This window comes from Chrysochloris asiatica, unplaced genomic scaffold, assembly GCF_000296735.1.
Source record: "Chrysochloris asiatica unplaced genomic scaffold, ChrAsi1.0 scaffold00012, whole genome shotgun sequence".
NCBI classification, from domain to species: domain Eukaryota; kingdom Metazoa; phylum Chordata; class Mammalia; order Afrosoricida; family Chrysochloridae; genus Chrysochloris; species Chrysochloris asiatica.
The window spans coordinates 906,305-921,316 of NW_006408530.1; the positions used below are offsets into that span (position 1 = coordinate 906,305).

The following is a 15,012-nucleotide window of genomic DNA, read 5'->3' on the forward strand; positions in this document are numbered from 1 at the left end:
CCTCTTGAACGATGTGAAGTCAGGCCCCCTACTGACAGGTTCAGTCAATTACAGATATTGTTGACAATTCTACTGGGATTTAAACCCATCAAAACTGGTAGAAAGTCGGGAAGCATAGGTTTTCTCTACACTTTGTGTTCCCTGTGCCCTTTTATCCATAGCACATCTGAAACAAAAAAATCGCCAACTCAAGAACCAGTTTATCAAACAATTGGTTTAAGTCTTCCATATTTCTTCCTAAGAAGTAATGCTTCCTCCTTAGAACCAGAAGAGGAATTTGAAAAGGATTATAGAGTAGAAAAAAGAATCTCCCTTCTTTTTCTAATTTTAGTGTTATACTTAATTATTGTATTCCCAGTTATTAATGGTAATGGTAATAAGCGACTAAAAACAGCCTGTCCATCTTTATTCTTTAAAAGCAACCTGTCGAGTCTGGCTTCTTGGTAAAACAGCATTTGCCCAAATACTAAAGCACTCAAACTCGAAAGGTTGCTGATCAAGAATAAAAATAAAATTACATTACAGTGTTTGGCTTCTTTGAACGCTCACTTTAAGAATTCAGGACACTTTTTTCCCCTTGGAGGGAATGCTCAGGTTGTCCCCAAACTCAATCCAGCATAAATCGGTGTGTTTTGAATTGCTATGAGAGCGGGAGGGGTGAAAGAAGAGAACGCCATCTATTTAGATGTACGTATTCGTGTGTGTATGAAGAGTTGTATGAAGAAGTGTATGAAGCCTTAAAGTTTTCTTGCCCCCCCCCCCCACTTACCTAAGACTAGATTAAAAAATTACTTGGCACTCCAACGTGGCCACACTTGAGTTTCCGACTGTCTGAAAATAGCTCCTTGGAGCCTGGCCCACAGCCGGGATCAAGGAAAGTTCCTCACCTGACCGCACCCTGCTCCCTAGCGGAAGGGGAAGGGAACCCGGGAGGGCGCCACCAGCGCTGGAGCTACTGCTATTTTTGGGCCCCGCCGGGCCGGTGCGTCAATGCCTGCGCCCCTGCGTCACCGCCACCCCACCCCCTTCTCCCCGGTTCTCCAAACTCACTTTTTCCTTTTGGTTCGCGTGGAATCGCTTCGGCCCACCGGACGCTGACGCTACGGCGTTCATGCAAATAAGCTATTCTTCGCCCTCTTTTCTCCCCCAAATTATACATTCTCACCCTTCACCACAACTTGCCCAACACAGTACACACTTCCTGGTTTTACTAGTTTTATTATTTATTTGTTTTTCCGCGCCCGCTAGGGCATCTCTGAGTTTCAGTGGCTGTTAGCTGTGGCAGCAGCAGCTGCTACATCTAGGGGAAACTTAAGGTGGTCTCATAAGTTTCCCGGAGGCTGCAGTGCAAAAGAGCCCGCGGCTTCCCGGAGCAGCCGGAGGATACCTGATAGCGCCTCTTTAGCTGCCGGGAGCCTCTAGGAGCGTGCAAAGACGGGGGTGCAGATTAGGGCAGAGCAATCCCGGAACCCGGATAGTTCACGGCAGTTTCGGTCCATACTGAAAACACCGGAGGGGTTCGAATAATTGCTCCAGCAGTCACGCAGAAGGAGGAGGGGCAGCTGGAACGCTATTTGCGAGCAGAGTATGGGGAGGGGAGACGCGTCTAGGAGCTCTCTCTACCCTAGCCTTAGACTTAGAAGAGCTAAGAGGCCCTCCCATCTCCGGCCGGCCAGGGTACCTGTAGGGAACCTTGTCTACAGAAGACGCATTGTTTCCTTTGCTAGAAAGCGCCGCGCGCTCTCAGTGTTGCGGGCGTATTGGCTTGCAAAAAGCAGTCAGAAGCTACTCGCCGGCTGGGGTCGGCTCTCATTATCCCACAAGGTCCCTCTCCAGGAGGGTTGTGCGTAGACGCCTTACACTTCGCGGAGAACCCCACCCCCTCACGTATTGTCCTGCCTTTCCCTGGTGGCTCTCAGGTTGAGCCGTGCTAAGCTTTGTATTACAGCAGAACGCCAACTTATTTCACTAGAAATGGTAAAAAGGATATGAGACAGTGGTCACACAAGGTTGGGTCGAAAGTATTAATAGTTTGAAGAAGGCGCACCTGTTGCTTGCAGGTCTGGTGTATTATCTGTGAAGGGAAATTGGACGACATATCACTGATGTCCTGAAGGATTGAGTCAACATCCACTCTCTTCCCTGTCCTGTCCCCTCCACACTTAGTCCTCCTACTCTTAACCCCTTCCACAGGGGAGTGTGTGTGTGAGAGAGAGAGAGAGACAGAGAAATCACAGAGCCTGGGAAATCCCTCTCTAACTGCCTGAGTCCTTTGAGCATCGCATGTCATGGGACATCTGTACGCGCTTCCGCTAAGGAGGGTGAAGAGTGTAGGTGGGTGCTCTGGGCGCTGCAAGGCACACCCCATCCTGTATTGCTTCAGGTGCGGGCTACTTGGCCCACGCCAACGCTCTCTTCCACTCGTCCTTTTTTTTTCTCACCCTCCCCACGTGTAAGTGGCTTAGCGGTTGCGAGGCTACAAAAACTTGGGAGATGGCGAGGTGTCGCGGCGCTGTGAGCTGCGCGGACTTAGGTAGAGAGGTCACACCTCTTTCCGAAAACAAAACAAAACAAAAAAACACAAAAAATATTAATAAAATAATAAACCAGGCCAGCTACCAAGGTGAACCCAGAACTGTTCCCACCTTAAAATCGGGTCTGTTTGTGACGTCAGGTCGGAAATATACCAAAGCGAGCGCGGGCCAGGAGTCCGGGGAGCGCAGCTGCACGGCGATTGGACGGTGCTCTGCTGACGCTCGCTGACGCGCGGAGACTTTAGGTGCCTGTTGGCAGCGGCAGCGCGAGCCACATAAACAAAGGCACATTGGCGGCCAGGGCCAGTCCGCCCGGAGGCTCGCGCTCTCTTTCTCCGTCCCCGCTCGCCTCCCCAGCAGGCCGCCTAACCCCTCTCCCTTCCTACTTACGGTGTCTCAGCTCCCTAATCCCTGCTCGCCCTCCCCTCCCCGATCCCGCTACCCAGGTTCCCGGAGGGAATTGCACTTCGCAGAATTGAATGAATGAAGAGACACGCGGAGAACTCTTAAGTGAGTAGGTGCAGCTCTTGCGGTTCGCGTTCGTTAATTTTCTTTTGCATGTCTTTTCTTTTCACATGTGTGGAATAGATTCTCTGGAAGTGGGCGGTAGAGACGCGGAGCGCGAGCGGAGCCAGAGGGTGGGAAGAATGGACGCGCGTAGTTTCAGAGTGCTTGTCCGAACTCTGGCTTTGACACTAGGGGAAGAGTTGGCTCTCCACGGAGGTATCCCAGACGCCTCATTGTTGGACGTTGAAGGGGGACTTGCGCAGTTCTGGGAGCTGCGGACTAGCTGGAGGAAATATGCGCAAAGTTTGCTTTTAAAGAAAAATTGTTTGTGGTCTTCGAATACGGAAACTTCAAGTCGTTTGTAAGGGAAGGGCCTGGACGCTGCCCTCCAAGTGACAGGAGAGAAAGTTCTTCAGTTTATGTGTTGCTTGGGAACTGTCTCACTGCGGCTGGCCAGAGTGCGGGTGTTTCCTGAGTATTGTTGATTAAGGGTGTTGTTGGGAGAGTGTCCTGTTACTAAGTTGCTTGAAATTTCTGGGTTTGACATATGCCATGCATGTGAGTGTGTCAGAGGGATTGAGAGAGACAGAAAATGTGTAAAGAATCCAGTTACGAAGTTGTAAAGCTACTAGGGGGTTAATATCCAGCACAGGCATTTCTCCCAACGGGCTATGGGGACCCGAGGATAGTCTGCTTTCTGCTAGTTACTTTTTCTGGTCACACCTCTCCTTCCCTCCCATCTCTCCTAGCAAGATTATGAAAAGGATGGGGAGGGGGGAACAGAAGGAGTGGACTTTGGGCTTTCTTTTTCATTTGTAATAAAACTGTCTATGATTTAGAATGCCTTCCAAGTGGAGGCATCCAAAAATTACTAGGATACAAGTATGCCTTGTTCCAGCAAGTAGGCAGATCTTGACAAGCTGTACAGGGAAGTAGGAAAGGTATTCAATTTGACATGCTGAGAAGCACTTCTAATATTGGTGGCAATACCATATAAGTAATATTTTCTTCCTAAGATCCTCCTGGAAAAGTGGGGTCCCTTCTTCCCATCCCTTGACCATTGAAAGATACTGAAAGACTAGTTTTTCCTGGAAAAGTGAACACCAATTCCCTTGTATCTTCATTGCTGAAGAGTAATCCCATGCTCTATTCCAGATGCCTTTACTGGAATCAAATGGTCTTTAACCACTGTCTGAGCTCTTCTAACACTTTGTAAGCCTTGGTTTTTCCCTCTTTTTATATGTTTGACATAACTTTCATTCTCTTGTCCCCAAACAAAAGCTGTTACTGCAGCCAGTAAAATAAAAAAATCATCAAGAGAATATTTCAATGCTGCATTTTACTAAACTCAGCTAATCTCAGTTACACTAAAATGGAAGTATTTCCACCACTTCATTACATCATAACTATTAAATAAGTACAGGCAATACGTTTCCTACTTCCAGAACCCTCTCTACAGGAATTTAGAGTGTAATAGGTACATTTTCTTTTGTTTCCAGACGTCTCTTTTGCACATTCATTTTAACTGTTGTGTTTGGTAAGGGCTATACACTAACTTCCAGTCAAAGAGACAAGGAGGGTATTGGAGGGCCTTGCCTGGTGAGTTTTATACCCTGCGGAATTCTGCTGGGGAAAGTCACTCTGAAGCTTCCTGTGTCTGTATTTCAGGGAGCAGATTCGACAGGCTGGACTCCCCATTCCTTTTCTAAAAGTCTTGGAAACTTTGTCCTTCACTGAATTACGACACTGTCCACCTTTAATTTCCTCGAAAACGCCTGTAACTCGGCTGAAGGTTAGTGCAACTTCATTTCTTTCATTCCTTCCCGGAGTTCTCTAACACCAAGATACAGAGCAACGCAATTTCCCTTCGGCTAACCCTGTAACTTAAAGCTTCTCGTACCCACCACTTTTGAGAACAACTTTCTCATTGTGCAATTCAACTTCAGCAGAGTAATTTCTAGAATGAGATTTGCGGAACCCGAGCTTCAGATAAGAAGTTTATCAGAGCGGGGTTGGCTATGAATGTGGTGGCGGTGGTGGGGAGGTGTTTGGAATTATCCGGGAGTGTAGACCCTCAGTAACTTTTTAGCTCTGGGTCTTTATTTGACAAGCCTTTCCTCGCCCTGCACGGTTTAGGCTGCAGCCCTCTCGCTCTCCCACGTTGCCTTTCGCGCCCCTGCTCGCTGTCTGACTGCCGCGGGCTGCCGGTGTAGCTCCAGGTGTACCTGAGCCGGGGAGAAAGTATTCAGTTGACCAGGCTGAGTGTATATTACCCTGTTTCATTTCCAGCCATGCCTTGTGTTCAGGCGCAGTATGGGTCCTCGCCTCAAGGAGCCAGCCCCGCTTCTCAGAGCTACAGTTACCACTCTTCGGGAGAATACAGCTCCGATTTCTTAACTCCAGAGTTTGTCAAGTTTAGCATGGACCTCACCAACACTGAAATTACTGCCACCACTTCTCTCCCCAGCTTCAGTACCTTTATGGACAACTACAGCACAGGCTACGACGTCAAGCCACCTTGCTTGTACCAAATGCCCCTGTCCGGACAGCAGTCTTCCATTAAGGTAGAAGACATTCAGATGCACAACTACCAGCAACACAGCCACCTGCCCCCTCAGTCCGAGGAGATGATGCCGCACACCGGGTCGGTTTACTACAAGCCGTCTTCGCCCCCGACGCCCACCACTCCGGGCTTCCAGGTGCAGCACAGCCCCATGTGGGACGACCCAGGGTCCCTCCACAACTTCCACCAGAACTACGTAGCCACCACGCACATGATCGAGCAGAGGAAAACGCCGGTTTCCCGCCTCTCCCTCTTCTCCTTTAAGCAGTCACCCCCGGGCACTCCCGTGTCCAGCTGCCAGATGCGCTTCGACGGGCCCCTGCACGTTCCCATGAACCCGGAGGCAGCGGGCAGCCACCACGTGGTGGACGGGCAGACCTTCGCTGTGCCCAATCCTATCCGAAAGCCCGCGTCCATGGGCTTCCCGGGCTTGCAGATCGGCCACGCGTCGCAGCTGCTCGACACGCAGGTGCCCTCGCCGCCGTCGCGAGGCTCCCCTTCCAACGAGGGGCTGTGCGCCGTGTGTGGCGACAACGCGGCCTGCCAACACTATGGCGTTCGCACCTGCGAGGGCTGCAAAGGCTTTTTTAAGGTGAGCATGGCTTGGGTGAAGGAGACAGCCAAGTCTTCCTATTGCTCGGAAAACCCGAGGGCGCGCTTGCCTCGGTGTCGGTAGCCCAGCCCAGCTCGCCCTGGAGCACCCAACTTTCCCGGGTCCTCTGGCACCGCCCAGCAAGCACCCACGGGCTGCAACAGGGCTTCTTGGTGTCTGAGGTCGGGAAGCAGGAAGACTGCGAGCCCGGAGGTCGAATTTCCCATCGCTGTTGACCCAGAGGCCCCCCGCCCGAAGTTGCTGCAGTCAGAGTTGGAAGAGGGTCATTTGCATGTGCTAGGAGCTGTCTTCTCGGTTCAGATTGAAATTGGTTAGGACAGAGAACCGTGTCTGAGCTAACCAAGTGGAACAGAATTCCCTATGGTCAAATTAAGTGATCTCTTTATTTCGCCATCCTGATTGAATAATCTTATCATTTTAAATAGAGAAGGTCTCCAAGGAATGTAAATAATATGAATGCCCACGGATTTGTATTTACTGAGCGTCTCCTTCTCCTTCTCTTGGCATATAAAACACAGCAAGGAGCGGCAAGGTTAGCTCAAATGTTAACGCTATCAATTTTCTTCTGTTAAATGCCCTGGGGGAGGAAAAATGAAAAAAGAAAGTGAGAGAGAAAAAGAAAAGGGGAGAAATAAAAAAGAAGCTTGTGTGTTTGTGTTTATTTGTGGGGAGAAAGCGTAGACCTCAGCCTTTCAGAAATTGTCTATAGATTATCTGGGTTAATGGATTTTCAAGAGACAAGAATATTAATTTTCGGCCTGTTTCTTTTTGTAGCGCACGGTTCAGAAAAACGCAAAATACGTGTGTTTAGCAAATAAAAACTGCCCAGTGGACAAGCGGCGCCGGAATCGCTGTCAGTACTGCCGATTTCAGAAGTGCCTGGCTGTTGGGATGGTCAAAGAAGGTAAGTCGGGGCCAGCTGCGAATGTCCCAGACTGTGCCCCTGAAAAACGACTGATCGCACCCTAACCCCACTTCCTCCTTCCCAGAGTCGGCCATCTATGGTCCCCTTCCCCCAATCTGGCCTCTATGACCCCGCAGCTGTCTGCTCGCATAGCCTCCCCTAGAGAAAGCCGCCAGACCCTTCTAGCCTTTGTAAGATCCATTGGGAGGAAGAAATAAAATAACCCCGCATTTTTTATGCTTCTCGTCAGTAAAGGCTTTACAAGCTGTGGGACCCTGCGCTGCCGGGCGGGGCGTCCCTTGGTTGCGGCCTTTCCCCAGAGGAGGGGTCCAGGCGGCAGCTGGGCCCGGCTCCCGGGAGCGGCGCTGACCTGCCTATTTCTTTGCAGTGGTTCGCACCGACAGTTTAAAAGGCCGGAGAGGTCGTTTGCCCTCGAAACCGAAGAGTCCCCAGGAGCCCTCTCCCCCCTCGCCCCCGGTGAGTCTGATCAGTGCCCTCGTGAGGGCCCATGTCGACTCCAACCCGGCTATGACCAGCCTGGACTATTCCAGGGTAAGAAGCTGGCAGGGGGGTACCGTGTGGACAAAGCGACGGATGGGCAGGATCCCCCCTCCCCCAATCACTAACACCAGAGCCAGGGGGTAAAAGAGGCTAGCACTTTACCATTCTGGGCAGGGTTACTGGAGACAAACAGACAAATGGTGTAGCCCCGGTGTAGACCCCTGGAGAGGGCAAGGATAGAAGAGCGGACAGCCACAGAGGTGGACTCTGCGATGTTCCCACTACACCTATGCAAAGGCACTCACACACAATTGCCTCTAATGCAGAAAAACCAGTGACTGGGCAAAATTCTGCCACTTCTACTTTATTATTACTCTTTAATCCTTGTCCTCTCAGGCTCGGGACAGGGTAAGAAACGCTGGTCTTGGTTGGAGGTTAAAGAAGGAGAGAGGGGAGGAAGGTATGGTGTAGTTGGATGGGGGATCAAGTGGTCATAGTCCTTTTTTACTCCAGCTGTGAGAAATGCGGCTAGCTTTAATTGGAGGAAGTATGTCAGGCAAACCTAGAAGCAACTGCAATTTTATTAAGATCTGCAAAGGGCGGCTTTGCCTGGGACCCACTCTGGGACTGGCATGCATAGTAACATGTCAATTGTTTTGTGGAGATAAGAGTGAACATTTCCCAGGGCTGGATGGCACTGTATTTAGTCTGTATGGAAATTGTAATTTACATATTTAAAGCAACGACCTCATAGCACCATCCCTAATTGAATTAATTGCCCCGGAACATCTAATTTCCTTACTGGTCAGAGAGAGGTTTAATTGTTATAAAAACCTGGCTCCCCTACTAGAAACGGGGTTAGCAATTTCACGGGTTATATATTTTAGAGAACCTCATTAAGTGCTTTTTAAAATGAAATTCCAGTTCCAGGCAAACCCTGACTATCAAATGAGTGGAGATGACACACAGCATATCCAGCAATTCTATGATCTCCTGACTGGCTCCATGGAGATCATCAGGGGCTGGGCTGAGAAGATCCCCGGCTTCGCAGACCTGCCCAAAGCTGACCAGGACCTGCTTTTCGAATCAGCTTTCCTAGAACTGTTTGTCCTGAGATTAGCTTACAGGTAATAAGGGAGGAGGCAATTGGGGGAAACTGGGAAAGGAGGAACAGAGGATGCAAGAAAGGAAAGGGAATGGAAGAAGAAGGATAGAAACGGGAAGAAAGGATAGAAACGGGAAGAATAGGAAATTAAAGAAGGAAACAAAAAAGAAGAGGAAGGGAAGTAGCAACCAGAAGAAGCCTTGGATGAATGGACTGGAGGTGGGATAGGGGGCGTTCTTGATTGTTATGAAATTAAACCCTTTCAAGGTCCACTGGTCTACATTTTATTAACTCTTCAGTAATTAGGTGCCTCTTAAATCCCTCATTTATTGCTCTTCAAGTAATTAGTTGTTTAGCTTTTCTCTCTCTCTCTTTTTCTCCCCCCTCTCTTTGGTATTAATTGCAGGTCCAACCCAGTGGAGGGTAAACTCATCTTTTGCAATGGGGTGGTCTTGCACAGGTTGCAATGCGTGCGTGGCTTTGGGGAATGGATTGATTCCATTGTTGAATTCTCCTCCAACTTGCAGAATATGAACATCGACATTTCTGCCTTCTCCTGCATTGCTGCCCTGGCTATGGTCACAGGTCAGTACCTCCTCTAGAACTTCCCAGAAGATTTGGACCAGCTGTTCCTTGCCAGTATTCCTCCCTGGTTCTGCCAACTTGTGCTAACTGCCTTGTCCTTTTTTCTTTTGTTTCTGATTGTGTTTATGCAGAGAGACACGGGCTCAAGGAACCCAAGAGAGTGGAAGAGTTGCAGAACAAGATTGTAAATTGTCTCAAAGACCACGTGACTTTCAATAATGGGGGCTTAAATCGCCCCAACTATTTGTCCAAACTGTTGGGGAAGCTCCCAGAACTCCGTACCCTTTGCACACAGGGGCTACAACGCATTTTCTATCTGAAACTGGAAGACTTGGTACCACCGCCAGCAATAATTGATAAACTTTTCCTGGACACTTTACCTTTCTAAGACTTCCTTCCTTGTACTTCAAATGAACTGGAAAGAAACCTAAACTGTCCAGTGGGAAAGTCACACGGGCAGAGATAATACCCCGTACTGCCTCAGCTCTAGCCGCCCTCACCCCTTCTGCAAACTCCCTAGTCCTTTGATCCCTAATGAAAGAAACAAAAACTGTTGCTATTTCCTAACCTGCAGGCAGAACCTGAAAGGGCATTTTGGCTCTGGGGCATCCTGGATTTAGAACACGGACTACAGTACACAATATAGTGGTATAAACTTTTTATTATCAGTTAATTGTTCAGAAGAAAGATTCCTAATGTATAATGGGAAATGTTTGGTCATTCTTGGTTGTTGCAGTTAAGACTAATGTCACACACACATACACACACACATTAAAGGGACCCACAAGTATTACCCTTAAAATACTTCAAAGTTTTCTGCTGTAAAGAAAGCTGTAATATATAGTAAAACTAAATGTTGCGTGGGTGGCATGAGTTGAAGAAGGCAAAAGGCTTGTAAATTTACCCAATGCAGTTTGGCTTTTTAAATTATTTTGTGCCTATTTATGAATAAATATTAAAAATTCTAAAAGATAAGTGTGTTTGCAAAAAAAAAAAGAAAATAAATACATAAAAAGGGACAAGCATGTTGATTCTAGGTTGAAAATGTTATAGGCACTTGCTATTTCAGTAATGTCTATATTATATAAATAGTATTTCAGACACTATGTAGTCTGTTAGATTTTATAAAGATTGGTAGTTATCTGAGCTTAAACATTTTCTCAATTGTAAAATAGGTGGGCACAAGTATTACACATCAGAAAATCCTGATAAAAGGGACACATAGTGTTTGTAACACCATCCAACATTCCTTGTTTGTAAGTGTTGTATGTACTGTTGATGTTGATAAAAGAAAGTTTATATCTTGATTATTTTGTTGTCTGAAGCTAAACAAAATTTGCATGCAGCAGCTTTTGACTATTTCCAGAGTGCTTATAATATACATAACTCCCTGGAAATTACTGAGCACTTTGAATTTTTTTTTTTTAAATGTCTAAAATTGTCAGTTAATATATTGTTTTAAGTTTGAGTAAGAATTTTAATATTGCCATATTCTGTAGTATTTTTCTTTGTATATTACCAGTATGGCACATGATAAGAGTCACTGCCTTTTTTTCTATGGTGTATGACAGTTAGAGACGCTGAATTTTTTTTTCTTCTGATAAATTCTTTCTTTGAGAAAGACAATTTTAATGTTTACAACAATAAACCATGTAAATGAACAGAGTTTTGTCTTATTTCTGGTTCAGGAAAAAAATGGTGTTGGAGATTGATTTGTGATAAGTCACTTATTAAACATCTGAGTTTCAAACTGACAATCTGTTTAGGCCAAAGGAACTGAGAAATTGAACTAATTATCCAAATAATTCAGTACAGTATTTTTCTTTAACCAGAATTATTCAGTCTAGTGACCTACATTTATCAGAATCAGTTGATAATATTCAACCCTTTCATTAACTTTGCTAATAAATGCCGCTGTCAGAAAAGAACTTTAGGAGACCAAAAGTCTTTTTAACCTTTACAAAGATCTGGAGACCAGGTCAAGTTTTTATCTTGCAGAAGTGTTTAGAAAGTATCTTTTTTATTACTCAAGAATCAACTTGGACTTCAGTTTGTTATATGTAGTCTCTGAATTTTCCCAATCCCTACATTTAGAACTGTTGGGAAGGGTCTTGGACAAAGACGAGCCAAACATTTGGAGCCTTCTAGGCCTTTTAATTACTGGTCTTTGACACAGAGCAGAACTCAGAACTAGGCAGAGGAATTTCTTACAATTTAACTCTTTTCCAATTTCAGTGGATAGTGATAAAGTGCAATTTGCAGTTTTAGAATATTTCCCCTTTAAGAGTTTTTCAGTAAATAATATAGGATCCACTGTTAGGTGCTGTGTCTGCTACAAGAAAGCACTGATACAGAGCTCTACTATTTCATTCAGCAGCAACTTTAAAGCAAAGGCAGAAAGAAAACTTGCTGCTGAAGCCACTTAGGTACCGATCAGAGTGCCAGGTCTTTGGGCTGAAAGGTCCAGGGAGTCTTAGGTCAGCTGTGAATTCATATAAATGGGAACCCGCTTCACAGCTGACCCTGGTGAATTACAGATTGCCCTTTGGGTCACTGAAATTTACAGAGAGCTTTATTGTTTTTAAAATGCATAGTTAGAAGAGTAAATTGCCACCAGAGCTCTTGGGTTGTTATTTTTTCCTTTACCTCTTTTGAAAAGACATGTTTTAGAAGGCAATGGGAAGGAGGGAAGAAGGCTCATTTCTGTGGTTAACTTAAGGTTCTCTATGGCAACATGCTTCTTGGTGGGTCATGCTGAGGGGTAAAGGAGAATGGCCACCTAAGACTAAATAAGTCAATTTTTTGCCTTTCTGAAAAGATGAGGTTAGCTATTTCTTAACGTTTTCACCTCTTCTATCAACGAAAGTCACAAACTAATGAACAGAGGGAAACAGAAAACTCCTTAGAAATGCAGGGAGTCTACAGAGCTTTAAGAGTTCATCTCCGTGGTGTCTGCAGCCTCAGATTGTAGCATTTCTACCTAAAATTCCCAGAGTGAAACTCAGAAATGAACTCCTTTGCCTGTCCTACCTTAAGGAAGCTGCTGAGCATCATCCTAGGCCAATGGGGTGTTGGATAGTCCACCTTGCAAATTAAAGGAGGGCGGGATAACACCTGTGTGTGTTTAGGCTGTACTGGAGTCAGTGAACATATCCAGTTGTGATTCCTAAATTGCAAAGTGACTATTGCTTTTCTAGCTTACCAGAGAGTCGCTCTCGAACCCTTGACTGTCCCTGAAGCATCTTTTGAGATCAGAGCAGTTGAGGATTTTCCTTGGGTTTTTCCTTCTAGGAGTAAAGTTTAGGAAAATCCAGAGTTGCATGGGACTTCCTTGCAGATTAAAACTTTATAGTGGGAGCTTCATCTGCCCTCCTCCACACCACGTCCTTTGAAGAATTTTATTTATATGGAAAATACATAATCGTTGTACCGAAGTCACGACCATACCCGTCTCAACTCTTTAGAAAAGGTCTAATTTTAAATTATTGTGGTGTTTAGACTCACTTTGAGTGGTTGCCTAGAATGGTCTGACTTTATGGAAAGATGCTTTTGTTCCAAGCACCGGTGAGCAGTGCTACCGTCAGCTCCTTGATGGGTTTCCGCCTATGGCTGGCCCCAGATCACTAAAGCCCCTCTGAATGCCCTTTGCGGCTCTTGCGCAGACCGTCTGCTTTCCGGAGAGTTTGAATCTTTGGTCCTGATTCTAACTAAAAAGATATGCACGGTCCAGGATAGATGCACCCAATAACCTTATCTTGTTTAATTCTTTCTGGTACCCGACTCCATCCGTTGAGAGTTTGGGTACCCCACCCCTAAAATTACCGGTCCTAAATCTTACCGGCCACTGTTTTCCAGAGTGTAAAGAGCCAGACAAAGCGACATGAGAACTTGTCCTGCCAACTTAAGAATGCCACTGTAAGATTCTATTTCACCTTATCTTGAGAATCTCTTGATTTTGTCCGTGTCAGTGCGTTCAACACAAATATCGAATTATCTAATTATATTTAAAAACTAGGCGTCTGCAGTGAAAAAATGCTTTCCAGGTACAAACAAGTCTGCAAGGTAAAAGCTTTTATTTTATTTAAATAGTTTGATCCTAGAGGTTCCCGCTAGGCCCTATAGGGGAGGGTGTGTCTGTGTGATAACAGGACACCTTCTCCTCGTGCATCTTTGTGCCACCACCTACCAATTCTCGACTTTGCTTCTAACCCACGTTCGTTTCTTTCTTTTTTTTTTTTATCCGCCGCGCTGCAGCGACGAAATGTCTACGGAAAGTACCGGCCCCGGTCTCCCGTATCGGCTTCGTCTTTCTCGATGGGAAAGATGCCCGCCTGGAGGATTTGTGCACCCTCTAAAAACCATTTTAAAATGGAGACAGATTCAGTCAAAGCTGGGGGTGGGTGGTGAGGGGAGTATAGTTCAATGGATTTAAAAACTTTTCTCAGTGTAATTTTAAAGGTTGAAAAGAGGTGTGGAAGTGAATGTATATCGAAGACCTCTTCCTTCAAAAGTGGTTTTAAGGTGGAGTTTCTTCTTTTTCTCTGTTGCCACTATCCGGGAGCAGGAACTCTCGCCTCAGGAGAGCGCCCGGAAGCTTCTCAGCTATCCAGACTTCTGGAGCATCCCACAGGCTAAAACTTGACTTTAGAGTCCTAGGGACAAGGGATTGAGTGAGGGTGGGTGGGGTGGAGTACAGGCCGACGTAAAGTCAGCCCCACCTTCCCAAGGTTCTCAGCCACGGATTAAAGAAAGAGGACCTCAACTGCAACAGTCTTCCTGAAAATATTCTGCTGATCTGTGATAGAACGCAAACCGGGCGGTCAAGTTTCACAAGTTCGCATTTACTGCATTCGGTTGATTGGCTGCCGTTACTGGTAAAGCAAGATAGGAATTCCAAGCAGGGTCACCAATGGCTATTAATTCGTTTACAATAATAAAACTAAGCACGCAAAAATCTCCTTTTCATTTTCACTTTTTAATTTCACTAGAAACTAAAATGGAATATCACACTTCAACAGTCCATTTAAAGCCTTTCCCTCAGTATGTTTCCTGAACACAACTGTTAAGACCGCTGAGTCCTCTGACTCTGGCTTCGCGTTCTCTTTGGAAAAGTCCTGCTTTAGTCGGAGAGCGTCTCTTGGAGCAGTCCTCCCCCAAGAAAGCAGGGCTGCAGCCCACGCCTGGAGCGTTTACAGGAGAGAGTAGGTCCTTTAGTCCCTCACCACCACGGCCACGTGCGCTCTGGGCCCACGAGACAGTGGAGAGAGAACTCCAGAGCCTGGGGCTCGCGCTACGTACTCCCCGCCCAACCAGCTCCCCTCACCCCATTTCCAGGAGTGATTTTGAGGCCCCGAGATTTTGTGTGTTTGTGTTATGACCTGGAACGAATGTGGAGACGCCCCCGCTCGTGCTCTGCCCATTGCGTTTGAAGACTCTGGGGGTTGAACGGAGAGACATTCTCCAGAGAAGCCTGGACTCGTCTGGGTTAACTGTCTCTTGGGTCTCCCTCCCTACCTTCCCACTTCTCCCACGTCCCCAGTGCCTGAGGCCGCAACAGGTTTCAGTTGTCCGGAGGTCAGGTGCAAAGCGTCAGGACGCGAGCGCAGGCGCTGAGCAAGTGAGCCCGAGCGCGTCCCCGGGTTCTCCGTGCATCCGCCGATCAGAGGTCAGTCCCTGGTCTCCCTGAGACGTGAACGTCCA

At 46.7% G+C, this 15,012-nt stretch overlaps 1 protein-coding gene across 3 annotated transcripts; it reads left to right on the plus strand.

Annotated features, from left to right (window-relative positions):
- The first annotated feature begins 2,748 nt into the window (after positions 1–2,748).
- Positions 2,749–10,977, plus strand: NR4A2 (nuclear receptor subfamily 4, group A, member 2). 3 transcript variants are annotated; one of them, XM_006834529.1, is made up of 8 exons: positions 2,749–3,044; positions 4,710–4,833; positions 5,331–6,196; positions 6,992–7,121; positions 7,510–7,673; positions 8,547–8,749; positions 9,134–9,312; positions 9,444–10,977. In XM_006834529.1, the coding sequence occupies exons 3-8, from the start codon at positions 5,333–5,335 to the stop codon at positions 9,698–9,700; spliced, it is 1,797 nt and encodes a 598-aa protein (XP_006834592.1). In that variant the 5' UTR covers positions 2,749–3,044; positions 4,710–4,833; positions 5,331–5,332; the 3' UTR covers positions 9,701–10,977. The 3 variants fall into 3 exon arrangements, with proteins under 3 accessions (XP_006834592.1, XP_006834593.1, XP_006834591.1); XM_006834530.1 differs by having other exon boundaries at positions 2,810–3,044; positions 5,509–6,196; positions 9,444–10,295; XM_006834528.1 differs by lacking the exon at positions 4,710–4,833 and having other exon boundaries at positions 2,925–3,044; positions 9,444–9,700.
- The last annotated feature ends 4,035 nt before the right edge of the window (positions 10,978–15,012 follow it).